Source organism: Saccopteryx leptura, chromosome 10, assembly GCF_036850995.1.
Source record: "Saccopteryx leptura isolate mSacLep1 chromosome 10, mSacLep1_pri_phased_curated, whole genome shotgun sequence".
Lineage (NCBI taxonomy): Eukaryota > Metazoa > Chordata > Mammalia > Chiroptera > Emballonuridae > Saccopteryx > Saccopteryx leptura.
In genome coordinates, this window is record NC_089512.1 from 81,719,148 (window position 1) to 81,747,074 (window position 27,927).

The following is a 27,927-nucleotide window of genomic DNA, read 5'->3' on the forward strand; positions in this document are numbered from 1 at the left end:
TGATAAATGTAAACTACCATCTTTTCCTTTGACAAGGTAACTTTTAGTCATTTAAAAACTCTTTAGCATTGGCTCTGGCTGGTTGGCTCAGCGGTAGAGCGTCGGTCTGGCGTATGGAAGTTCCAGGTTCAATTCCCAGTTAGGGCACACAGGAGAAATGCCCATCTGCTTCTCCACCCTTCTCTCTCTCCTTCCTCTCTGTCTCTCTCTTCCTCTCCCACAGACAAGGCTCCATTGGAGCAAAGTTGGCCCAGGCGCTGAGGATGGCTCCATGGCCTCCGCCTCAGGCACTAGAATGGCTCCAGTCGCAACAGAGCAGCTGCCCAGATGGGCAGAGCACCGATCCCTGGTGGGCATGCCGGGCGGATCCTGGTGGGGTGCATGCAGGAGTCTGTCTGTCTGCCTCCCCACTTCTCACTTCGGAAAAATACAAACAAACAAACAAACAAAAAACTCTTCAGCACTTTTACTGTGCTAGGGAGACCAGGAAACCAGAAAATGAAAGTAGCCAAAGGTATGGTCGCTGGCTTGAAGCTCAAGATCACTGGCTTGAGCAAGGGTCACTCGCCTTTTCTGTAGCCCCCTGGTCAAGGCACGAGAAAGCAATCAATGAACAACTAAGGTGCCGCAATGAATTGATGCTTCTCATTTCTCTATTTCTGTCTTTCCCTATCTGTCTGTCTGTCTGTCTCTCTCTCTCTGTTAAAAAAAAAAGCCTGACCAGGCGGTGGTGCAGTGGATAGAGCATCGGACTGGGATGCCAAGGACCCAGGTTCGAGACCCCGAGGTCGCCAGCTTAAGCGCAGGCTCATCTGGTTTGAGCAAAAGCTCACCAGCTTGGACCCAAGGTTGCTGGCTCAAACAAGGGCTTACTCAGTCTGCTGAAGGCCCGTGGTCAAGGCACATATGAGAAAGCAATCAATGAACAACTTTTTTTTTTTTTTTTCCCCGAAGCTGGAAACGGGGAGAGACAGTCAGACAGATTCCCGCATGCGCCCGACCGGGATCCACCCGGCACACCCACCAGGGGCAACGCTCTGCCCACCAGGGGGCGATGCTCTGCCCCTCCAGGGCGTCGCTCTGTTGCAACCAGAGCCACTCTAGCGCCTGGGGCAGAAGCCAAGGAGCCATCCCCAGCGCCCGGGCCATTTTTGCTCCAATGGAGCCTCGGCTGCGGGAGGGGAAGAGAGAGACAGAGAGGAAGGAGAGGGGGAGGGGTGGAGAAACAAATGGGCGCTTCTCCTGTGTGCCCTGGCCAGAATCAAACCCAGGACTTCTGTACGCCAGGCCGACGTTCTACCACTGAGCCAACCGGCCAGAACAGCTAAGGTGTCGCAAGGCGCAACGAAAAACTAATGATTGATGTTTCTCATCTCTCCCTTCCTGTCTGTCTGTCCCTGTCTATCCCTCTCTCTGACTCTCTCTCTGTCTCTGAAAAATAAATAAATAAATAAAACAAAAATAAATAAATAAATAAAAGTAACCAAAGGAATTAACCCTTCCATTTGCATCAAAGGTTGTATAACATTTGGTGGGAAAGAAGCTTTAAACTATGAGTTGAAGTCAAATAAGGGGAGTCTCTACTAGTTTCAGTAATTTGTAGTAGAACCAGTCACCATCACTAAGGATAACAGAAGGCTGATAACACATAAATTTATTCTACGTAAGCCATCACTGTTTTCTGAGACACGAGTTCCAATTTATAACCAGCCATGTGATTGTACAAGCCACACTGCTGCCTATCTCCTCAGAGCTCCAAGTAGTAACTGCTATGTTTATGGAGCACCTTACTCTGAGCTTTCCGTTCCCCAGCTTACTGCGTCTTCCAGCAACACATGGAGGTGTCACTATCTGTCTTTTATAAGAACCCCAAGGCTCAGAGAAACTTAAACAAGTGCATTCTTCTTTTTTTTTTTTTTGTATTTTTCTGAAGCTGGAAACGGGGAGAGACAGTCAGACAGACTCCTGCATGCGCCCGATGGGGATCCATCCGGCACGCCCACCAGGGGCGACGCTCTGCCCACCAGGGGGCGATACTCTGCCCCTCCGGGGCGTCGCTCTGCCGTGACCAGAGCCACTCTAGCGCCTGGGGCAGAGGCCAAGGAGCCATCCCCAGCGCCCGGGCCATCTTTGCTCCAATGGAGCCTTGGCTGCAGGAGGGGAAGAGAGAGACAGAGAGGAAGGAGGGGGGCGGGGTGGAGAAGCAAATGGGCACTTCTCCTATGTGCCCTGGCCGGGAATCGAACCCGGGTCCCCCGCACGCCAGGCCGACACTCTACCACTGAGCCAACCGGCCAGGGCCAAGTGCATTCTTCTAAGTATAAGAGATAAGAATGGACCTCACACCTGACCAGTCAGTGGCACAGTGGATAAAGTGTCTTCCTAGGACACAGAGGACCCAGGTTTGAAATCCTGAGGTCGCTGGCTTAAGCATGGGCTGACTTAGCTTGAGTGCAAGGTCACCAGCTTGAGGGTGGGATCATAGACATGACCTCATGGTCACTGGCTTGAGCCCAAAGGTTACTGGCTTGAGCAAGGGGTCAATGGCTCAGCTGGAGCCCCCGGACAAGGCACATATGAGAAAGCAATCAGTGAACAACTAAGGTGCTGCAATCAAGAATTGATGCTTCTCATCTTTCTCCCTTCCTGTCTCTCTCTCTCACTAAAAAAAAAACAACAACATAAAAACAGACCTGCCTGACCTGTGGTGGCGCAGTGGATAAAGCGTCAACCTGGAAACGCTGACGTTGCCGGTTCAAAACCCTGGGCTTGCCCAACCAAGGCACATATGGGAGTTGATGCTCCTCCCCCTTCTCTCTCTCTCTCTCTCTCTCTCTTTCTCCCCTCTCTATAATGAATAAATAAAATCTTTAAAACAAACAAACAAACAAACAAAAAACAGACCTAACCACAGGCCTGTCTATCTGACCCAGGCCCCTGTGGTTCCTACTTCTATGGCCTTGGGAAAAATGGTTTCACATCATATACTCTCACATTTTGATGAACAGAATTCAGCTGAACAGGCAGAACCAGTCCATCAAGTCAGGAAGAAGCTGGAGATTGTGAGGGGCAGAGTGCAGACAGGAACCCAGGTCAGGGTACAATGAATGATTATAGCTGTAGAGCTCTCAGAACACTGCCTGGTCCACAGCCTCTTGACTTTAATATCCCTGCACTTTGTAGCCTACCTCCAACTCCATGTACACCAACTGCTGTCCGTAAATCAGGGCTGAAAGTAACCTGGGCACTGCACAGAAGCTGTGTATAAGTAAGAAAACAATTTGCTCTTCACCATGTCAAATAAGCCCCACCATTAGGCAGATTCTGAAGCAGAAAGGAGCATTCTTATATGAACATGCCTAAACCAGACATCAGGTTTATGGAGTACTCAGCAGTTTAAATGGCAGTTAATTTCAGTTGTACCCAAATGGAACAGTGTTTGAGCAGGTTGTCCTGTTCCCACACTATGCTCCTGTTAAACTCTAACAACAGTTACACAATAAATGAACCTCTTTCCTGTGTCTCATCATTAACAACCTGGAAGCTCTGGGTCTCCACAGTCCCAAAGCCCCACTGGTTGCAGGGCTAGCAGGTCCTCTCTGGCTCAGCCTTTCTCAATCAGATCAGCGGTTTGAAGCAATGACCTAAGGCTGTGTTGTCCAATATGGCAGCCACTATGCACACGTGGCTAGTGCCACTGAGGACTGAATTTTAAATTTTATTAAGTTAAAGTAGTCTAGTGGCTACAGTACTGGACAGTACAGTTATAGACTACTTATTTGCAGATATGAACATATTTATAAAAATGTAAGCATATTAAACACAATTGTTATGATTTGCTTTGTTTCCACTTAATATAACATGAATCTGGATACATCTGGATATTATTTTTTGTCAATATCTGTGCTGTCCAATATAGTAGTCAAAGCTATTGAGCACTAGTCCAAATTGAGGTATGTTGTAATTGCAAAACATACATGATTTCAAAAATTTTGCCCTGGCCGGGTAGTTCTGTTGGTGATAGCATTGTCCCAATATGCCACAGTTGTGGGTTCAATCCCTGGTCAGGGAACATACAAGAATGAACCAATGGCCTGGCCTGCGGTGGCGCAGTGGATTGTCAATCTGATACGCTGAAGTCTCTAATTCAAAACCCTGGGTTTGCCCAGTCAAGGCACACACGACGAAACAACTGAAGTGAAGCAATTATGAGTTGATATTTCTTGTTCCTCCCCCTTCTCTCTATAAAGCCAATAAATAAAATCTTTAAAAAAGAAATCAACCAATGAATGCATAAATAAATGGAACAGATCAATGCTTCTCTCTCTCTCTCTTCCTCCATCTCTCTAAAACCAATAAAAAAATTTTTAACTTAAAAAAAATTTGTACAACAAAGAACGTTAAATATGTTAATAATTTTTAGATTGACTACCTGTCGAAATGACAATATTTTGGATATAGTGGGTTATGTAGATTATATTAAATTAACTTTAAATAATAGGAAATTTATAATTATATACATAGCTTACATTATATTTCTACTGGATGGCACTGCTCTAAGCCTCAACTGTATGTAATGAATTAATTCCATTCCTATGTAGCGAGGATGGGAGAACTAGAAAATGGTCACCCCCAAATCAGTGTCTGGCGGATTACAGTTAGAACAAAATCAACAACTATAGGCTCTAGAAGGGAGTTCAGAATTTGTTTTAGAGTCTATAAGTCTTGTTTTATTTCTACTTTTTAAAAAACCCGTCAATAAAATAATTATTTAAATATTTCCTTCCTTTAACTTGGAAAAGAGTAAGAGCCCGTGAGTGTATATTCAGGAAGCGTGGGAGGGTTACAGAGGTCAGACAAGTGTGTTCATGCTTTAGTTGGTACATCATGGTTTTGACCATTACACAGCTTTTTAATTGATTTTACTCTTTGTCACAAATGATTTCATTTATATTCATAATGGACCATGACTAAAGGCAGGCTTAAGGAATGTTAATGGCAAAATAGGAGTTACTGAGAAGTTAGAAATACAAGTAGAATCATCATACAAATGGTAATTCTACAAATTGTCTGAAAATGCTCTTATCAGTGCCTGAAGTTCTAGTCATCTTATCGCAATTCTTACTGTCTCTAATATTGCAAAAGCTAGTATAATTAAGATCCACACATTAATATAATGTTTAATAATGCACTGATATGAATAAAATACTTTTAAGATTTAAAATCACTTCCAGAAGGGGTTTTACAAAGCCAGTGTTACTATGAAAGGACTTTGTAAATTAAAGAAAAACCTGGGGAGTGGGGATGTCCTCTGAAAGGCTCTAGTAAGCCTTTCCTAGTTTCCTAAATCTCAGGGGAACCTGGGTGGCTGAAAGCACCCCCACAGCAACTTCACTGCTACCAGACAGACTGGTGGCACTTTCAATACCTTCCTTCCTGTTTAGTTTAGGTGTCTGTCACCTCTGCAAGAATGTAAGCTCCCTATTTCATTCATCTTTTTTTTTCCTCTTTTTTTGAGAGAAAGAGAGGCAAAGAAATAGATGCCTGCATGCACCCAACCAGGATCCACCTAGAAAGCTCATTAAGGGGTGATGCTCTTCCCGTCTGGGGCCATTGCTCCATTGCAACCAGGGCCATTTATTTTAGCACCTGAGGAGGGGGGCCATGGAGCCATCCTCCGCGTGAGGCAAACTCACTCCAATCAGGCCATGGCTGCAGGAGGAGGAGAAGGAGAGAGAGAGAGGTGGAGAAGCAGATGGTTGCTTCTCCTGTGTGCCCTGACCAGGAATTGAACCCAGGACATATACACGGCAGGCCAACTTTCTACCACGGAGCCAACTGGCCAGGATTCATCTTTTTATCTTAATGCACAGCACAGTGCCTGGCACACAGGAGATTGCATAAGTATTTGCTAATGTTCCCAGCACCTTAGCAGCTCTCTGACATAGACACAGAGAAAACTGTGCCCAACCTCAGGGTACACATCCACTTAGGGGAAAGGAAGTCAGCTGGGCTATAATAAACACAGTGCCTTTCTCAGGAAACAGCATTATGAAGATGTCAGCCAGCCCCCATCCCCTCAGAAATGTCAGTGTGGTCACTTGGCAAGGGAAGAGACAGGGGAAAGAACAAAGCAGAGAGCTTTCTGTTTTATTTTTTCACTCTGTAGCCAAAGGTCAAATGTGTGTGTCTCAATGCTGGGGTTCCTCCATGATGAATAAAAGCTGGGAGGTAAAAAGTTGAAATGAGCACCTGCCCGTGCTCCTCCCTCCAGGCCTGTCCTCTGGGAGCTCATCTGCCAGTTCAGTGGCAAAGCCCACATGGCCCACCTGCCTCTTGCACCTCTTCTGCAGCCAGGCAGGCTGGGTAAGGATACCCTGTGCTGCATCTCTCTAAGGCTGGCTGTCCAAAGTATTCCTCAGGGTAAAAAATAAAAGGAGAGAGGGCTGTTCTTTGAGATGTCAGTGATCTTTTTTTGTCATTTGTTAGTAAAGTACTCATAGCTGACAATGAGACAAAATTTTAAATAAATAATTTTCTTGGCCCTGGCCGGTAGGCTCAGTGGTAAGAGCACTGGCCAGGAGTGTGGATGTCCTGGGTTCCATTCTCGCTCAGGTCACACAAGACAAGCGCCCATCTGCTTCTCCACCCCTCCCCCTCTCGCTTCTTTCTCTCTCTCTCTCTCTCCCTCTCTCTTTTTCTCTCCTGCAGCCATGGCTCGATTGGGGTGAGTTGGCTCTGGGAGCTGAGAATGGCTCCATGGCCTCCCCCTCAGGCACTAAGAAGAGCTTGGTTGAGCAATGGAGCAATGCCCCAGATGGGCAGAGCATTGCCCCCTAGTGGGTTTGCCGGGTGGATCATAGTTGAGGGAGAGTCTGTCTCTGCTTCCCCTCCTCTCACTGAATAAAAGAAATAATAATTTTCCTATTTTCCATTCAACATACTTGAGTGATTAAAAAGCTACCCATGGCCCTGGTCGTTTGGCATAGTGGTAGAGCGTCAGACTGGCATGTGGAAGTCCTGGGTTCGATTCCTGGCCAGGGCACACAGAAAAAGTGCCCATCTGCTTCTCTACCCTTCCCCCTCTCCTCTCTCTCTCTCTCTTCTCCTCCTGCAGCCAAGGCTCCATTGGAGCAAAGTTGGTCTGGGCACTGAGGATGGCTCCATGACCTTCGCCTCAGGTGTTAGAATGGCTATGGTTGCAACGGAGCACCAGATGGGCAGAGCATTGCCCCTGGTGGGCATGCCGGGTGGATCCCCGTTAGGTGCATGCAGGAGTCTGTCTTTCTGCCTCCCGCTTCTTACTTCAGAAGAAAAAAAAAAGCCAGCAGTGCTCTAGCAAATTCAAATGTAATAAACAACAACAAAACAGCTGATGCTTCTATGCTGACCTCTGTTTAGAAATGCTCCATGTACATGAGTTCAGTTAATCCTCACAGCAGCCCAAACTAGCCCCACTTTACAGAGTAAGAAACTGCGCTGGGAGATTAGGCAATTTGTCCAAGGGAATTAGGCACTGTCCCTTTCCTCAAGTTATTTACAGTTTCACCTGTGCTGGAGAGGAGGCCATAAATAGGGTAATAAAAAATACCAGGCATGTAAAATGCTTGCTATTTTCAACCAAAACAGACTGGGATCATCAATGGAAAGAAAACCATACCCAGCTTGGTAGGCAAGACAGTAGGCAGCAGTCTACAGGAATACCTCAAATAACTGCATTCATCCAACAAATGCACTTATTCAACAAGTATTTGAATACTTCCTATCTATGTGCCAGGGGCTGTACAGATTTGAAACTGAATCAAAATAGCAACCAGCCTGACCTGTGGTGGTACAGTGGATAAAGCAGTGACCTGGAATGCTGAAGTCACAGTTTGAAGCACCAGGCTTGCCCAGTCAAGGCACATACAAGAAGCAACTACCACAAATTGATTCTTTCTGCTCCCCCCAGCCCCTTTTTCTCTCTCTCTCTCCTCTCTTAAAAATCAATAAATAAAAGCTTAAAAAAATAGTAATCAATACATAGACAGGGAAGACCAGATTTAGAGTAACAAAAAATATCTCAAAGAGAAAGACATTGACAGTGAACAAACTGCTCATCTGGCCCTCACAATCCAAGGACAGGGAAGGGGCAGAAATGTACCCTCCTTGCACAGACTCACCTCTTCACCCTCAGCAGCCCAACCACTCAGAGAGCAGGACCAGCTCACCACCATATCCCTAAAGCCAACCACAGTGCCCATCCGAGAGCCAGAGCTCAAGAAGTCCTCATGAAATAAAGAGCACAAGGCTGCTAGTGAATGCGGAGATCTACATGGTCATGTGCAGAGATGCCTAGAGCATGGCAATGTGCCCCTCAGCCACTCCCTGTGCTCAATTCTTCGTTGTGGCTCCTTAGTTGTTCATTGATTGATTTCTCATATGTGCCTTGGGGGGGGGGGGGGAACAGCAGACCGAGTGACCCCTTGCTCTAGCCAGAGACCTTGTGTCCAAGCTGGTGAGTTTTGCTCAAACCAGATGATGAGCACATGCTCAAGCTGGCGACCTCGGGGTCTCGAACCTGGGTCCTCCACATCCCAGTCCGACGCTCTATCCACTGTGCCACCACCTGGTTAGGTGAAATGACTTGTGTTTTGATGAGCCATGTCAAAGAAATGTGGGGCAGCCTGTTCAGATCTTATAAACAGAGGTGCTGTGATAAGCAGGCAGAAGCCTGGCTAGGGCTCAGGCACCCAGCTTTCCGGCACTCTGTAATAAGTCAGCTACGCATGCACCCCTAAATGCACAAGTAGCTGCAACCTATAGCAAGTTTTTCACACTAACAAGACAGAATTCATCCACTGTTCTAAGTATAGAATTTTCATAAAGTAGGGTATCTATGGTTGTGTACTGCATTTTTTAGATGCACATATCTCACCAGCTAAAAATGTAATTCTCCAAGTTTACATTTCCTAATAATTTTTCCAACAGTGATCCCCATCCTTAGAGCAAGTTTTCGGTCACTGAGGTTCTGAGAGCTTATATAAATACATGTATGAGCGTATATGGAGAACGTGTTCCTCTGATGAGATCCTTAAAGGAGATAGGTCCAAAGAGCTAAAGAACTTGTGCGTAAAACCTAGCCTGAGCTTAGCAACCTGCAATGTTATAAAGATTTCCACGGTAAAGGCTAAGGTGCTCAACATTTCTCTCTGGGGTAATAGAAATGTTATAAAATTGATTATCGTGAGAGATATATAACTCGGAATATACTAAAAGCCATTTGTTGTGTACCTTAAACATGTAAAATGAAAGGTATGTACATTATACAAAGATGTTAAAAAAATAAAAATAAAACTTTCCACAGGAAGACTCTTGTTACTCTTCAATGAATTCCCCAAACAGACATGTTAATAAGAGAGCACCCTCTTGGCCGGGGGTCCCCAAACTACGGCCTGCGGGCTGCATGCAGCCCCTGAGGCCATTTATCCAGCCCCTGCCGCACTTCCAGAAGGGGCACCTCTTTCATTGGTGGTCAGTGAAAGAAGCATAGTTCCCATTGAAATACTGGTCAGTTTGTTAATTTAAATTTACTTGTTCTTTATTTTAAATATTGTATTTGTTCCCGTTTTGTTTATTTACTTTAAAATAAGATATGTGCAGTGTGCATAGGGATTTGTTCATAGTTTTGTTTTTTGTTTTTTGAGAATGTTTTATTTTTTTAATATTTTATTTATTCATTTTTAGAGAGAGAGGAGTGAGAAAGAGAGAGAAGGGGGAGGAGCAGGAAGCATCAACTCCCATATGTGCCTTGACCAGGCAAGCCCAAGGTTTCGAACCGGCGACCTCAGTGTTCCAGGTGGACGCTTTATCCCACTGCGCCACCACAGGTCAGGCTCATAGTTTTTTTTATAGTCCAGCCCTCCAACGGTCTGAGGGACAGTGAACTGGCCCCTGTGTAAAAAGTTTGGGGACCCCTGCTCTTGGCCATCAAAAAATAACTACTTGCTTATCTGAAGACAACAGTGACAATGGAATCCCCTTTTGCTTTCAACTGCACTCTTCGAGTAAGCGGGAAGCAATGCGGTATCTGGATCTTTAGCAGCCAGACTTAACATGAATTTGGTAGTCAGCAAGATCAGCTGGAGACACATGATCAATCTATATAAACTCTTTCCCTCTTGAAGTCTAAGTACTTACCCAAGATAAGGGCTTGTCCCATACTCCTAAATCAAAAGTTTCAAACTGAAAACAATGGGTTTCTCTCATCTCCTCTGAAAAGGAGTCATACCTTCATTTTCTCCATGTGCACTTTACTCATGAAAGAAGTCCCTGACATGGATGACTTCCAGTTTAAGGGGAGAAAAACAATGAAAAAAGCCTATTGTTCCCCATCCCACAACATCCCCAGACACTTAAGCACTTCTGAGTTCTAAAACGATGTTTGGGTACAGGTACCCCATTTTCAGGATGCCAACAGCTGAAACATAAAAGAGCTGCATTTCATGTGAAGCTGCCAGAAAACTCAAAGCAACTTGAAGAGGAACCACCATCTGCCTGCAGTGTGTTTGCGTTACTTAGCCCAATGGAACCTATTTAAACCCTCAATCAAAACTCTGTCTTTTGAACAATCTCACAATCACAATCCTTACTGAAGCTGTGTACACGGGTTGGCTGGTCCCATCATTCCTCTAAGGAGCGAAGCATATAAATATCTGTTCACATAAAATCCTACGTTTTTTCCTAGGAACTACAGCCAGCTTCTTATCAGAAGTCCTAAGAATCTGATCAAGCAAAAGCTACATGAAGGCAGGAGCTGTGTAATTCACCTCCACACGTCCAGTATGTACCTGGCACGCAGTAGGTAGGCACTAAACACATTTTTGTTAAATGAATGAGTATTGTTGAATAAATAAACTGCAGAAATAAAGTCAAAAGGTTCAAGGCAAGATCTGTTTTCAGTAAAGATCTTAACAGGTAATATTATCTTTCCCACAGATTTTATTTTTCTGTTACGCTTTAAATATCACCAAAATTATCTTTTGTTTCTCAAGAAAATGCACTAAGTACAGAGGAAATGGGCCCTGATTCAGATGAACCTTAGAGAAGAATATTTAAAAAGAAGAAAACTGAAATTGAGCTATCACACAACAGGCTACTGACCAGCAAAAATCAGGTATGTGTGCTTGGTAACAACCCTCTCCCAAACTGTCGGTGTCCTCTGGTCTCCATTTCAGCAAAACAAGCATTTTTTTCAGTCTATTGACTTTAAAATTTTCCTTTTCATGTAGCCAAGAACTTACAGATTTCCCTTGTCTTCTCTCTTAGTCCTCCCAAACTTGCCCACAATTTACCTGCGTGGCTTTTTACCAGAACTCCCTTTGTTTGGAAAATGCTTCCCTTTCCACCCACCCCTAAATACTAAAAGCATATCTCCTTAAATATTGTCCTTTCTGGTTTTATAGAAGCTTTGTTTCCCTGCAGCAGAGGCCTGGTATATTTCCTGAAGCTAAATTCACTCTGCTCCATAAAAGTGAAAATAACATCATTCAAAACAGTCAGGCACAGAATCACCTACCAACTTGGACCCTTTCTGCCAGTTGTTCAACCCAACATGCCTTTCTGGTGGTGACCCTGTGTTCTCTTCATCCTTCAGACATCTCTATTTTGCAATTGACAAAACTTTTCCCTCTCTTCACCATACATCCTAAATCACATGTAACCTAAAATTTTCTACTATAAGTTTTTTCCCAAAGCTAAACAACCTTAATAAATGAAAGAAACTATGGACAGAAAGTAGCTTATTTACAATACATTTTTATGTGTTTAAGCCTTTGCATATATGTCACCAAGGAATGAACAGACAGTAGAAGGAAGCAATGAACTTTATAAATACCCCATAAAGATGATTTCATCTGCCCTGGCCAGTTGACTCAGTGGTAAAGCATTGGCCTGGTGTGTGGATGTCCCAGGTTCAATTTCCAGACAGGGTACACAGGAGAAGAACCCATCTGCTGCTCCACCTCTCTCCTTTCCCCTCTCACTTTTCTTTCTTTCTCTCTCTCTCTCTCTTTTCTCCCTCTCCTGCAGCCATGGCTCCATTGGAGCAAGTTGGCCCCAGGCATTGAGGATAGCTCCATGGCCTCCACCTCAGGCACTAAGAAGAGCTCAGTTGCTGAAGGACAGGAGCATGGCCCCAGATGGGCAGAGCATCGCCCCCTAGTGGGCTTGCATGGTGGATCCTGGTAAGCCTCCCCTCCTCTCACTGAATAATAAAAGATTATTTCATTTGTACATCAAAACAACCTTAAGAGGCAGGCAAGGCTGACATATTTTTGTTTTGTATTTTGTTATTTAAAAAAAATTTTTTTGTTTATTGATTTTTGGAGAGAAGGGAAAGAGAAAGAGAAGGAGAATGAGAAAGAGGGGGAAAAGCGGGAAGCATCTACTTAAAGTAGTTGCTTCCTGTATATGCCTTGACTGAGCAAGCCCAGGGATTTGAACCAGCAACCTCAGCGTTCCAGAGCAATGCTTTATCCACTGCGCCACCACAGGTCAGGCAAAGTGGACATTTATTACCCCATTTATAGAAGACATCAAAAAGGTTAAATGACTCGCCCAACCACTGTCACAAGACTAGCAAGTTCAGCCCAAACCCTTACTTATTAATGTCTTGCTTCTTCCAACCCATACATAGGCTGTCTATAATATACTTTCTATATATTTCTGTCCAGCAGCAAAGAAGCAGATTCCTAGAGATTTACTATTTGAAAAGAAAGATGCCCCTCTGAAGTTGGGACACCACCGCCCTGCATCTAACAAGCCAGAAAGCTATCTTCAAACTTCCCACAGAAAATAATGCCTTTTTCTTCTATATACCACCCTCAACAACTACTTTTTTCCAAACAAATTTCCAACAATTCCTGTTTCAAAGGGACTTACTCAGAAGACATTAAGAGTCCAAAAAACTTGCATCAGTATTTAATTTTCTCAGTAAAGTTCTGGGCTGATGCAACATTTCTCAGTCTCAGATTTTGCAGTTAAAATGACAAGAACACAGAAGAGTCAAAGATTATGCAAGACAACGCTACATTTTTTTTATTCCAACACATCTGCCTCTACTAGTCTCCTGTGAGTCATTGTCTTTTGTGTTCAGTCATCATTAAAGAAACTGCCATTCTCTACCCTCAATTATTTTACTTTATTCCTTAAGAAAAAACTCTGCATAGAAAAGGAATTCTATTATATCTTTCACCACCTTGTGAAGTGCTGACCCCTTAACTTATGCCTCAGATACCATGTTGTCCCAATTTTCATCACTACCACTACCAATTTACACAAACAGAAAGCAAGGCAAAGTAAGGTTGCAATTCATTTACTCATTCAACAAACACATAGGAAATCCTATCAGATGCCAAGAACTTAGGACTGAAAAAAATGAACAAGAAGTGTCCCACCTCCTCTCACAGCCTGGTGGGGAGAAAAACTAAAGAAGTAATTACATAATCAACTAATCAATGTTAAAGTGGAGGTGAGCACATGGCTTGGGGCAGTGGCCACCATGAAATGATTCCTGGAAGAAGTGATCATTTATAAGCATCTCTCTCTTTACTCTCAGTACAAAATACACCTAAATGATGCAACACCACTCCTTAAAATGTTATAAGATTTACTTACCATTAGTAAAGTGAAAAATCTAACTTAACAGCAGAATTTATTCTTGATTCCCTGCCCTAAATTTCAACCCTTAACTCATACTCCCTTACCACAAATTACAGAGGATTTAACAAATTCTACCCTATACACTGCCTTCTTACAAGTCCATAGAACAGCAGGATTAAAGATATGCGCAATGAAATAGAATGTATTTCTTTTTAATATGATCATTTTCCTAACTGGAACTGAACAGTGAAGAATCCAAGCCCTACAAAGCAGGGCTGTCAGAAGAGGAAACTGAGGTTCAAAAAGTCCCACTTTAATACAACAGAATAAAAGGTCTCTTTGAAGTCACCGGAACAGCTTGAACAAAGACAAACAGAAGGCTATTGTGGGGCCTTAGCCTCCAGATGATGAACCCCAAACACACTTCAATGGTAAACAAACAAGCCTCTGAGCTGGAATCTGATTTGGTGACCTAACAAAACATTACAATTTAAGGAATCTCTCTTCCCATTCATTATTTCTCAAAGTACCACTGGCTGGCAACTCCTGTTTTCTTTCCTGGTTCCTGGGTTTATTATTTGTAAATTATAATGCATAGCGTGCTTTTCCAAAAAAGGTACAGGCAAATGAAAACAACCATGGTTTTAAAGCCACATAAAAGACAGTATATGTAACAGACATGAACTCTGCCTGTGTTTACTATGAGGACCTATTACTCCTTTATACTACTCCAGTGGATTTTAAATTCAAATGAATGCTACTACTGCCCATTAAATAGCAGGTGTGAGTCGGGAAGGAGCACATTAATACACCTGCCTCAGCAAGACCCGGAAAGGTTTCTCCTGCCTCAGCCAAACACCTGACCTGGAAACGGAGCTTCAGATCCCAGGCACTGTCCTTCTGCTGGCCCAACAAGGAGGCTCTGAAGTCCTATTTCCTTTTGACTCGGCACACCCTCATCCCCAACCACTCAGATCCCCAGCAGAAAGGAGGGAAGCTCAGAGGCCTCAACGAGGATAAGGCTGGCGGAGGGCAGAAATGGATGAATGGGTCCTGAGCGGTCGGCTTACCTGAAGGCCCAAGATGGGCCCAGGACCCCAACCCCACCCCAGCTCGGAGCCCCCTCCAGGGCACCACCGAGCCCCTCCCGCTCTTTGGCCCAAGGGGCTGCGATCCCCACCCTCGACCTTTGGGGACTTCAGCGATATTCTGAGCTCTGGGGGCCCAGACCCACCACCATCGCCATTCCACAGCTTTCCCAGCCTGGGCCGCCGACCCCTGCCCGAGTCCTCGCCCGCACTTCCCTGCCCGGCCGCCCGTAACCTCTCGCGGCCCGGGGGCCGCCCCGCGCCGTCCCAACCGGCGGGCCACGCACCGTGTGGGATTGCAGGCTCTGGCTCGCCTCGATGGCTGCTGTCAGCGGCACCGTGTCGTCCAGCAGCACCTTGCCGGCCGGCGGCTTCTCCATGAAGGCCATCCCAGGACGCCGGCCCGCCACCGCCTCGGGACCAAGCGCAGGAACCACAGGCGCCGACTCCCGCCGCCCGCCCGGCTCCGCCGCCGCCGCCGCTGTCAACATGCACCGCCCCACGCGCCGCCGCCGCCGCCGCCCCCCCCCCGGGCTGGCGGGGTCCTAAAGCCGACCTACTACGGCCGTTGCTGTCAACACCGGCGGCCCTTCGCGCTGCTGCCTGCGCCGGGTCCTAGTGCCTATCTTTCACAGTCGGCGCTGCCCTGGACCCGCTCCTCCGAGGTCCTCACAAACTACAACCCTACACCGGGTATCCTTAGCACCCGCTCGCTGACCCCGGGACACTTCACCCTAAGCCATCACCAACAGAGATCCTCAGATCCAAAGACGCCGTGATCTCAGCCTTGCGATCCTGGAACCCTCAGGCCCAGATCTCCAAACCAAGCTTCTCAGAGTTGGGCTTTTCACATTAAGCCCTCAAAAGCTGCGACTGTCAGACTTGAAACCTTTAAACTGGACCTTTCCTACCCAGGCCTTTCTGACCTAAGAACCCTAAGAATCAGAAAGAAAAAAAAAAGACCTTCAGGATGAGACCCTCAGTTTGCATACTGCAAATCCAGACACTTTCTAAAACAGGTACCTCAAATTCAGGTTTTGCACCTCACTCTTCAGACTCGAGAACCTAAGAACGGGTACCTCAGAATTAGGCCCCACAGTTGGAATCCTTGGACTCCAGAACTCTCATATCCAAGCTCTTTGAATTAACTGGGGACCCTAAAAATTGGGCACTGGTTCAGGGACTCCCAGCCTTTACCCTTAGCCCCAGTTCTTAGCTCAGTCCACAAAGCCTTCAACCCTGAGAACCCTCAAACAAGATCCCTCAGATCTGAGGTCCTCAATCCCACTACATCAGCTCCAAGAATCTCAAACCCAGAACCAGAGAACTTTGTGCCCAACTTCTTGGCCCCAAATTTCTCCCACAGTCTGTCTGAACCCAAGGTCACAATCCTGGCACTCCTTACAACCCCTACCCCCAACCCATCCCATCCCTCACACACACATAGAAATCCCACCCACACTGCTCTCACCCAGGGCAACCTTCCAGGATGATGCAGAGAGTTAGACTTGGAATTAGATGACCAGAATCTCCAAGGCCTCTGGCATTTACCAGCTGTGTGACCTTGAATATGTTACTCAACCTCTCTGAGCCTAGCTCATTAGCAAAACAATGGCCTTTCCCAAGCAGGAAGCTAATTTGCAATTTCATGGACCCACATATACCTGGTGCTGCCCAGCCCCCAATGCAAACTATAAGTGAGCAAACATAAAAATCATATTTTACAAATTTATTTGACCAACAGAGACATTAAAAATTTTTTTTAACTTATTTTCAGAGAGAAAGAGGAAGGGAGAGAGAAAAACATTTTGTTGTCCCACTTCTCCATGTGTTCATTGTTTAATTCCTATATGTGCCCTGACTGAAGCTCGACCCCGCAACCTTGGCATATAAGGACAATGTTCCAACCACCTGAGCTGCCCTGCCAGGGCTACAGACATTTTGACAAACATAGAGCATAAACAAAAAAAATCATGATCCCATTTCTTGAGACCCTAAGTTAATATTTGGGTGTATTTTCTTTTGATGTTTTTTCCTATAAATATTTATTTATTTATTTATATTTATTTTTAGATAGAGGAAAGGAAGAGAGAAAGAAAAAGGTGTGTGTGGGGGGGGGGGGGGCGGGGAGAGAAGCGGGAAACATCAACTCGTAGTTGCTTCTCGTATGTGCCTTGTCCGGGCAAGCCCAGGGTTTCAAACTGGTGACCTCAGCATTCCAGGTTAATGCTTTATCCACTGCAACACCAGAACAGGTCCAGGCTAATATTTTTTAAAACTTGGGATCATACAATTGCATATACAGTTGACCTCTGAACAATGCAGGGATTAAAGACACTGACCCCACACAGTTGAGAGTCTACATACAACTTTTGACTCTCCCAAAATTTAAGTACAGTCAGCCCTTGGCATACAAGGGAAATTGGTTCTAGGATCCTCCATGGATACCCAAATCTGTGGATGCTCGAGTCCCTTGTATAAAATGGCATAGGACAATGCGTATAGTCGGCCCCCTGCATCTGCAGATGCCCAACTGCAGAGAAAAAAAAATACTGTTTTTGATTCACAGTTGGTTCAATCTCTGGATGCAAAACTGGGAGACTGAGGGCTGACTATACTTATTGAAATAAAATCCACAGATAAGTGAATCTGCGCAATTCAAACCTGTGTTGTTCAAAAGTCAACTGTATTTTTTTTCACTTACTATCAAGAGCTTTTCCCGCCTGACCTGTGGTGGCGCAGTGGATAAAGCGTCAACCTGGAAATGCTGAGGTTGCCGGTTCAAAACCCTGGGCTTGCCTGGTCAAGGCACATATGGGAGTTGATGCTTCCTGCTCCTCCCCGCCTTCTCCCCCCCTCTCCCTTCTAAAATGAATAAATTAAAAAAAAAAAATTTTTTTTTAAAAAAAAGAGCTTTTCCCAACATCATTAATCTTTGATAATCTATTTTTTGATAATCTGATTTTTTATAATTATAATAGATTTTATTTTTATTTTTTACAGAGACGGAGAGAGAGTCAGAGAGAGGGGTAGATAGGGACAGACAGACAGGAACAGAGAGAGAGGAGAAACATCAATCATTAGTTTTTTGTTGCAACACCTTAGTTGTTCATTGATTGCTTTCTCATATGTGCCTTGACCGTAGGGCTACAGCAGACCCAGTAACCCCTTGCTCAAGCCAGCGACCTTGGGTCCAAGCTGGTGAGCTTTGCTCAAACCAGATGAGCCCACACTCAAGCTGGCGACCTCGGGGTCTCAAACCTGGGTCCTCCGCATCCCAGTCCAACGCTCTATCCCACTTCCCCATTGTTAGATACTTATCCTCACATGCTCTATATTTCTACTGATCTCTGATTATTTCCTTTGGATACCTTCCTAGAGGTAGAATTACTAGGTGAGACCATTTCAAAGTCCTTGACATATTGTCAAATCCTAGCACCAGGCCTGTTACGTGGTAAGTACTCAGTAAATACTTGAATGAATAAACGCCTTTCAGAAGGTTGGACCAATTAATACTCTCACCGACAGTTTGTAAGAAGAGCCTTGTCATGGTCAGTTCACATAACAGGAGAAATAATTAAAACAGTATTTGGGCCTGACCTGTGGTGGTGCAGTGGATAAAGCGTCGACTTGGAAATGCTGAAGTCGCCGGTTCGAAACCCTGGGCTTGCCTGGTCAAGGCACATATGGGAGTTGATGCTTCCAGCTCCTCCCCACCTTCGCTCTCTGTCTCTCTCTCCTCTCTCTCCTTCCTCTCTGTCTCTCTCTCTCTCCTTTTCTCTCTTCTCTCTAAAATGAATAAATAAAATTTAAAAAAAACTAAAACAGTATTTGGGTGTTTGTGATTCTGGCAATGGGATAATCCAGTGGTCCCCAACCCCTGGGGCTGCAGACCGGTACCGGTCCGTGGGCCATTTGGTATCAGTACACAGAGAAAGAATAAATAACTTATATTATTTCCATTTTATTTATACTTAAGTCTGAACAATGTTTTATTTTTAAAAAATGACCAGATTCCTTCTGTTACATCCGTCTAAGACTCACTCTTGACGCTTGTCTCGGTCACGTGATACATTTATCCGTCCCACCCTAAAGGCCAGTCCATTAAAATATTTTCTGATATTAAACTGGCTGGGGACCACTGGGATAATCCATTGTCTTTAAAAAAAATGAAAGTTGGTTGGAACATCATCCCAATAGGCCAAGGTGGGGGTTCGGTCCCTGATCAGGGCACATACCAAAGAATGCGTAACTAAGTGGAAAAACAAATTGAGGTTTTTCTCTCTAAAAAAAGTTCATCAATAAATGAAATCTAAAAATATAATATTGAAGAACTGAAAGTTAAAAAGTTGAATCTTCTCAAAGTGATATACAATTTTGTTTTAATAGACTGATGCTTTTTTATTTATTTTTATTTATTTATTTATTTATTTATTTATTTTTCTGAAGCCGGAAACGGGGAGAGACAGGCAGACAGACTCCCGCATGTGCCCGACCGGGATCCACCCGGCACGCCCACCAGGGGCGACGCTCTGCCCACCAGGGGGCGACGCTCTGCCAGGACCAGAGTCACTCTAGTGCCTGGGGCAGAGGCCAAGGAGCCATCCCCAGCGCCCGGGCCATCCTTGCTCCAATGGAACCTTGGCTGTGGGAGGGGAAGAGAGAGACAGAGAGGAAGGGGGGGGGATGGAGAAGCAAATGGGCGCTTCTCCTATGTGCACTGGCCAGAATCGAACCCGGGTCCCCCGCACACCAGGCCAACGCTCCACTGCTGAGCCAACCGGCCAGGGCGACTGATGCTTTTTTTAAAATGGATTTTTAAAGCGAGAAAGAGAAAGGAAGAGAAAAACATGGATTTTCTGTTCCACTCATTCCTATATTCATTTGTATGTGCACAGACCGGGGATTGAACCCACAATCCTGGCATGCTGGGATGATGCTCTAACCTGACCAGACCAGGCGTCCCCAAACTACGGGCCCGCAGGCAGGCCACAATGTGGCCCCCTGAGGCCATTTATCCAGCCCCCACTGCACTTCTGGAAGGGGCAAAAATCTAATGAGAACCTGCATGTGTGTAAAGCCAATAGCCATGGCCACCAACACAGCTGCCTGGCCCATGCAGGTTCGCATTGGATTCGGACAGACGGTAATGGAACAATGGAGCCAAGAACTGGTGGGCCATTAGCTTCAATCCTAGCTTGCACCCAGCAGGCAAGAAAAACACACAGTGGGAAAACACTTCCCTTTCCATTCAGGGCTCCCAAAGCCACTGACTTATGCGAGTTTCCTAGAATCAAAGTTTTTTACCTCACCAGCCTTATTCACCTCTGTAAAGTATTTTTCCCCACCAAGGAAGAAGGAAGGGCATAAACACGAAGTATGGAACAGTAAAAGCTTTATTTAGTACAGCACATCCCGCCTGACAAGGTTCTCTGATCTGGGGGCCAGGGGCCAGAGAAGTCGCATGGAGGAAACCGCGTGGGGGAAATTTAAAGGGTTGTTAGGGCGGTTGAGCTAATATGACGTGGTAAAATTTCATTGGCTGACAGATGGTCACTCTTTTCCAAAGGACTCCTGGGAAGTTTGTTTTGGCGCACATGGGTGTGGCAATTCTAGCCAAGTTCCTGGGTTCGGTTCCTCACGTGACCTTCCCCCATTGCCCACCGACCTCACAACCTCTGTTCCCCATCTCCTTCTCTCTGCACAAACTCTGCAGAAATTGGCTTCTCCTTCAGCACTCCACTATCTTGGCTGCTTGCCCTCTCCTCCACATGGCCTTTTCTCTGCTCTCCTCTCCTCCAGCATGGGCTCCTCTGCCCCACTTTAAATTTTTTTATTATTTATTTATTTATTTTGTATTTTTCTGAAGTTGGAAATGGGAAGACAGACAGACTCCCGCATGCGCCCGACCGGGATCCACCCAGTATGCCCACCAGGGGGCGATGCTCTGCCCATCTGGGGTGTTGCTCTGTTGCGACCAGAGCCATTCTAGCGCCTGAGGCAGAGGCCATGGAGCCATCCTCAGCGCTCGGGCCAACTTTGCTCCAATGGAGCCTCTGCTGTGGGAGGGGAAGAGAGAGAGAGGAAGAAGAGGGGGAGGAGTGGAGAAGCAGATGGGCGCTTCTCCTGTGTGCCCTGGCTGGGAATCGAACCCGGGACTCCTGCACGCCAGGCCGATGCTCTACTACTGAGCAAACTGGCCAGGGCCTCTGCCCCATTTTATAGTGTAGAAATCCAAACCTTTAATCCAATATACAACCAAGGAAGTCTCTGATACAATGTCACTTATCTAAGGTATAATAGGATTCCTCATGAGAGTGCACCACCCGCTACCATGCAATAGTCAAGGGTGTGGGGAAAAGCTTAGTCTTAAAACTAAGCCATAGGCTATAACCACCCTGCCTGCTTAAAGCCTGTCGCCCCCACACAATGCAAACCATAAGCAAGCTAACATATATACCATGTTTACAAACTTATTTGACCAACAATGTGCATGGCCACAATGGCGGCAGCCCTTGGCCTTACAGTCCCTAATGAAGATATTTTACTTGTATGATTAGGAGGAAATATAATATCAATAATATTATACAAATTGCAAAGGTTATGAAAGACTTGTCTAGTCTTCCTTACTAGGAAAAGGAAACTGAAAGTGAGAAATCAAATACCTGATGAAATGAAACTAGAACCTCTCAATCTAGCCTTTACCTTTCTCTGGAATTCTTCCCTGAAGTAAGCCATTCAGTATAAATACTATGGTGAGCCTTGTAATTTCATTTTTATCTTGTCAGTGATCCTGAGGACCTTCAACTTAACTAGATCTCTAGATTCGCTGGAGACCAGGCCTCAAACTTTACATATCTGTTTGGCTTTTGAAATGGCTCACAAAGCACATGGGGAAACCCTCCCCAGGTAGAGCTGAGCTCAATCAAATCAGCTTTGCTGCCAGTCTGTCTGGGCAAAGCTAATGAGGTATGCAGTATCTTAGTTTTTGCCACATGCTCTGTTACTCAGGGCTAGCAGGAAAAAGAATTATATTCTTGATTGTTGCCAAATATTAGATGATACACAGATTACCCACCAATGTGATGTTTGGCAAGATTGGCTGAAGATGTTTTAGTGAGGATGCTTCTAGACCTGGCAACTGCTCCACAAATCAAATCATAGAACCTTGTGGAAAACTCAGTACTTCCTAAGCAGCATTGCCTCCCAACTCAAAATGATTTTATTCCTTTAAATATTCATGAGCTGAATAGAAACACAACAAAAATTGAGTCAAACTTGACCAACTTTTTTTTTTTTTTTTTTTTTTTTTTACAGAGACAAGAGTCAGAGAGAGGGATAGATAGGGACAGACAGGAATGGAGATGAGAAGCATCAATCATTAGTTTTTTGTTGCGACACCTTAGTTGTTCATTGATTGCTTTCTCATATGTGCCTTGACCACAGGCCTTCAGCAGACTGAGTAACTCCTTGCTGGAGCTAGTGACCTTGGGTCCAAGCTGGTGAGCTTTTGCTCAAACCAGATGAGCCCACGCTCAAGCTGGCAACCTCGGGGTCTCGAACCTGGGTCTTCCGCATCCCAGTCCGACGCTCTATCCACTGTGCCACCGCCTGGTCAGGATTGACCAACTTTATTTCTCTTATATGTTGATATTTTCTACCACATCACAGAGAAACATTCCCCAGGGTTTATAGAGTCATATGACCTGTTATAGCTAAGAGCCCTAAAAGTTGACTATGAGACCTACTATTAGTCCAGTTCTATTTACATCGTGTCAACATTAGTCTTGGGTTTTCTTGTGATTAAATAGTGTCTTCTACTTGATTCTGCTCCAATTTGAAATTTCACTGAAGGTGTTGAGAATTCTTGTCTCTGTTTGTTATACAAATGAAGACAAGCCAAGAACAAAGTAAAACATCTGGCACCCTGAAGATGACCAAGTGCAGCCCAAGAGTAATTCCAGTGTTCCCATTCCACTCAGATAGAGCCATTTAATAAATTATGCCAACACATGAGGAATTCAGAGTGGCACAGCTGCTCAGAGTGACAGTCAATCCTTGGTAGAGTATGTTTTAATAAAAAAACTTAATAGATGGCCTGACTGGGCGGTAGCACAGTGGATAGAGCGTGGGACTGGGATGAGGAGACCCAGGTTCGAGACCCCGAGGTCACCAGCTTGAGCACGGGCTCATCTGGTTTGAGCAAGGCTCACCTTGCGCCCAAGGTCGCTGGCTCGAGCAAGAGGTTACTCGGTCTGCTGTAGCCACTCCGACCAAGGTACATATGAGAAAGCAATCAATGAATAACTAAGGTGCCGCAACGAGGAACTTACACTTTTTTTTCTTTTTCAGAGACCAAGAGAGTCAGAGAGAGGAGTAGACAGGGACAGACAGGAACAAAGAGATGAGAGGCATCAATCATTAGTTTTTCGTTGTGCATTGTGACACCTTAGTTGTTCATTGATTGCTTTCTCATATGTGCCTTGACCACAGGCCTTCAGCTGACCAAGTAACCCCTTGCTCAAGCCAGCAACCTTGGGTCCAAGCTGGTGAGCTTTTGCTCAAACAAGATGAGACTGCGCTCAAGCTGGCAACCTCAGGGTCTTGAACCTGGGTCCTCGGCATCCCAGTCCGACGTTCTATCCACTGCACCACCACCTGGTCAGGCGAGGAACTGATACTTCTCATCTCTCTCCCTTCCTGTCTGTCCCTCTCTCTGACTCTCTTTGTCTCTGTCACATACACACACACAAAAAATTTAATAGATGTAATTTAATAGCAATTTTCTTTGGGGGTAAATTGGCCTCTGAATCCTACTTTAAGTACATAAAAGAAAAATGGCTAATAATTTGGCACAAAATGAAAACCTGTGGTTACCTAAGAGGTACTGGTGTGCATTTGGCAGTTTCTTGTTTTCCAGAAAAATACACAAATCAAGTCTACAAGATGAATGGTGGCTGTGGTAAGGCTTTCTCTCTGTTCTCAAAATTTGCTGCTCAGAAAAAGAAACAAGTGGCATTTTACCAATATGGAAATGTTTCTAATAGAATATATTGGGTTGGGGAATAAGTTCGTAGCGTTTTTATATTTTCTTTTATTCTACAACGATTTGTTTGCTGTTTGGCAAAGGGTAAGAATTCATTCGATAAAACTCTTTCTGCTCTACAAAACTATGTTAATTGTATTTTTGAGTTATTTAATTTTTTATTAGTTTTGAGGCTTAGAAATGGAATACTCAGGAGGCAAAAATCAACATTTTCGACACCTGCTCTTCTTTGCCTCTCATCGAGGTCAAAAAGCTGCCGAAGCAGCCCGGGACATTTGCGACGTGTATGGAGAAGGTGTCATAGGCGAGTCTACAGCACGGAAATGGTTTGCAAAGTTCAAAAATGGCGACTTTGACGGCGATGACACGTGCCGCAGCGGAAGGCTTTCTGAATTCGATGAAGAACTGGGAAATGCTCGAAAAGAATGCCACGGTCAACAAAGAGCTCTACATTGCCCAGCTACACCGCGTGAATGAGGCTATTCGACTGAAAAGACCTGATCAACATGGTCAAACCATACTCCTTCACGACAACGCCAGGCCCCATGTTGCACAAGTCGTCAAAGCCGCACTCCAAGAGCTCGAATGGGAGGTCCTTCAGCATCCGCCATATTCTCCGGACCTTGCACCGACCGATTACCATCTTTCCACTCCCTGTCAAACCATATGAAGGGCGTTACCTTTGATAACAAAGAAGTCCTCAAAAACTGGCTCAACAACTTCTTTGACACCAGACCAGGCGATTGGTCGAGAGGTGGGAAGAGATTGTAAACAGCAACGGCAAATATATAATTGATTAACTTATTGATATAATTATTTTTTGTTTAAATAAAAATCTTCGGTAAAAACGCTATGAACTTATTCCCCAACCCAATAAAAATCTGTTAAGCATTTTTCCAGTACATTAGGCTGAAATTGTTTAAGATGAGTATATCTTCCTGTGATACTCAAACATTGCATAAATTGTAGTCTTATAATGCCCCTCTGTGGAAAGTGCTGGTACAATTTGGCCTGCTATTTTAATCATCTGTACTCACTTCCATGTGTGACCTCATACAATCAAGGCTACCTCTCAGTTATCTGGGGGAGGATTTCCTAATTGGCCGGACACCCATACTTTCATTAGAAGCCATTCTTTCCAGCAGCTTGTATGTGTAGGGTTCAACATGAGAAAGCCAACCTACTAGTTTTCCTTATTTAACAAAACTGATTTGAGAATCTCGGCTCCAAGTAAAAATAACAAGTTATCATTTACAGAGAAGCATCCCCAACTTCTTGCCTACTTGTCTATTACAACTTTTTACTGGTTTACAGAGATCAAAGACACGCTATCTAGGGAGCATTAAAAAATGGAAATGAGCTTGAGAAACTACTTTTGAGTTACACAGTATAAACCAGCTAACAGCCAGTTCTGACATTCCCTCCTCCCCATAGTTGGCTTGCACATAATTTTTTTCATGTTTAGAATTACCTTTTCTTCCCTGTCAATTTAGAAAAAGGGTAGGATCCTGGCCAGATAGCTTGGTTGATTAGAGCATCGTAAAGAAGTGCAGAGGTTGCCAGTTCTATCCCGGGTCAGGGCACATACAGAAACAGATCAATGTTCCTGTCTCTCTCTATCCCTTCCTCTCTCACTAAAATCAATAAATAAAACAAAATTTTTTGGAAAAAAAAGGGTAGGAATAGGTATGGGTAGAAGCCATAAAGTGTGTATAGGAAAATGCTACAACTGTAGCAGAGAACACCAGCTAGAACATTCTTAATACAAAAAAAAAAAAAATCTACAGAATGATGTTTCCAAATACTTTAATGCCACATAAGAAAATACTATTATAAAAACTGATTGTGCTGCCTGACCAGGCGGTGGCGCAGTGAAGAGTGTTGGACTGGGACGCAGAGGACCCAGATTCAAACCCCAAGGTCACCAGCTTGAGCATGGGCTCACCAGCTTGAGTGTGGGGTCACTGGCTTGAGTGCAGAGGTTGCTGGCTTGAAGCCCAAGGTCGCTGGCTTGAGCAAGGGCTCACTCGCTCTGCTGTAGCCCCCTGGTCAAGGCACATATGAAAAAGCAATCAATTAACAACTAAAGAACTGCAACAAAGAATTGATGCTTCTCATCTCTCTCCCTTCCTGTCCCTATCTGACCCTCTCTGTAAAATAAATAAATAAACAAACAAACAAAACTGTGCTCAGGTAATAAGAGCACTGTAAGACACACAGGGTGATGGAGCCCAGCAGGCCCATTTGAATCTCAGCTCTACTGCTTACTAGCTGTACAACCCAGTAAGTCACACAACATTAGTCTATTTCCTTGTCAATAAAATGAGCTCTTCGGGTATTGAAAAAATGGTAACTATTAGTATTAATGATCATATCACACTCCATTTATGGACCCATGCTTCTAAGTCACAGAACGAGTTCTGTAGGAGAATTTGAATATGGCTTCAAGTCCATATTTTGTATAAGTTTCCCATTTTTTCAATGCTCTATCAAATTTTCAACGTGTGTGATACTTTACCTATCAGCAAGTCAGCAAGCCTTCTTCAGGTGGATCTAAGCCTGTGAATGGGCCCATTCTGAAAATCATGAGAATGCCGTCCTTGTTTCTCATGTTGATTTTGGTTATTTTCATCTCAGTCACAAACTAGAGTTGTGGTACAATATTAAGGAAGTTTAAAATACTCACTTGATACACATCACTGCCCTCTAGTGACTAGAATAATTCTTTTGAGTAATCCATTTAACTGAGTCCCTTAATGTAAAAAAATAAAAATCTAGTTACTTGTCTACTAGCAGGGGAAAACCTTTTTCCAGGAAATGAGGGTTGACCCAACCAATTACACTTGATCATACCTTTTGATCAAAGCTCTAGCTGTGGTCAAAGCCACTATCTGATGCCACAGAGCACAGGAAGACCACATGTATGTCCCATTACAGTCTTTGGTCTTAATTGCTGATTGGCAATTTTACGCAGAAGTTATCTCATGTTACCGGCTATTTTTTCATAATTGAGTATGAAAGTGAAACAATCTAAATAAACTTCAGTATATTTATACATAATGAATTTAAATGAGACTTTGTACATATCTGTTACATATTATATTTTATACATATTATATATTTTAGTAATTTTGGTGTGGTATACTGTACAGCAATCACCTAAATGTAATGGTAGGCAACATGTTTTGCAAATATATCTGGTTTTGCTGCACTTTCCTTTTGAGACACACCCTTTACACGTTCTAGTTGGATTGAACACGACGAAGAAAGATTTTACAATATCCTTGATATATATGTTCAAACTGTGAGTGGTTAGAATACAGTCTAAGTTTAGACAGCTCGACACTGTGATTGTTTTTGTTTACCGTACCTTCGATTTTGCAGTCTCACACCTGGAGGAGTGGGAGAAAAGGAGTCCGCATGAGAATATAGAAGGGTGTGCTGTTTTTCGAACTTTGACCCTCAGGGCAAAGAGTTACAAATACAATAATCCTATATGACCCTGAGTTTCAAAAATTGAAATAGCGAATACAAACACAAGCATGAGTTAACTCATAAGCGGTCAATATTTGGGCATGAAAACAAGAGTTAACTTGTGAGCGGTCAATAATGTGTTATTAATAGTGTTAGTGGTGCTGGGGATGACCACTGATACTAATATATAAGGCATATTTTCTCTGTAATGCTCCTCAACACTTCAGAACTGGCCTCTAAAGTGTTCCTTATACTTTTTATTATAATATTTTTACAATAAGCATGTATTATTTATATAAAGGGGGGAACCCACAATATTTTCAAGTAAGGGACAAAATAATCTGGATTACTAAAGTAGAATACTAAGAGATTGATTGACATTCTAAAAGACTGGCCTGCTTACTTGTGGGCCAATTAGCCTTAAACTCAGGGGACTCTCTATCCATCATCACATGGCAGAATGAACAATAGCAGTCGCTACTGTTTAAAGGCTGGGCCTTGTGCTTTGCTGTTTTTATCAGTCATCTCCAACAATCCTGTGTGGTGGGTGTTATTACCTCCATTTTATAGATTAGACCAAGAGTTTATATAACTGAGTCTAAATCTGCACATAAACCTTACTCTGATAATAGGAAAACCATCTGAAAGGCAAGTACCACTTGACAGTTAAGTAGATGA

General features: G+C 44.2%; 1 protein-coding gene across 11 annotated transcripts in view; it reads right to left on the bottom strand.

Moving 5' to 3' along the window:
* The window catches only part of PXK (PX domain containing serine/threonine kinase like), a 97,550-nt gene extending 82,328 nt beyond the window's left edge, over nucleotides 1-15,222 (bottom strand). For all 11 annotated transcript variants that reach the window (XM_066350581.1, XM_066350580.1, XM_066350578.1 and 8 more), the window contains exon 1: nucleotides 15,017-15,222. In XM_066350581.1, coding sequence (XP_066206678.1) covers nucleotides 15,017-15,220 — 204 coding nt within the window. In that variant the 5' untranslated portion in view covers nucleotides 15,221-15,222. The remainder of the gene's footprint in view (nucleotides 1-15,016) is intronic.
* Nucleotides 15,223-27,927: the final 12,705 nt, after the last annotated feature.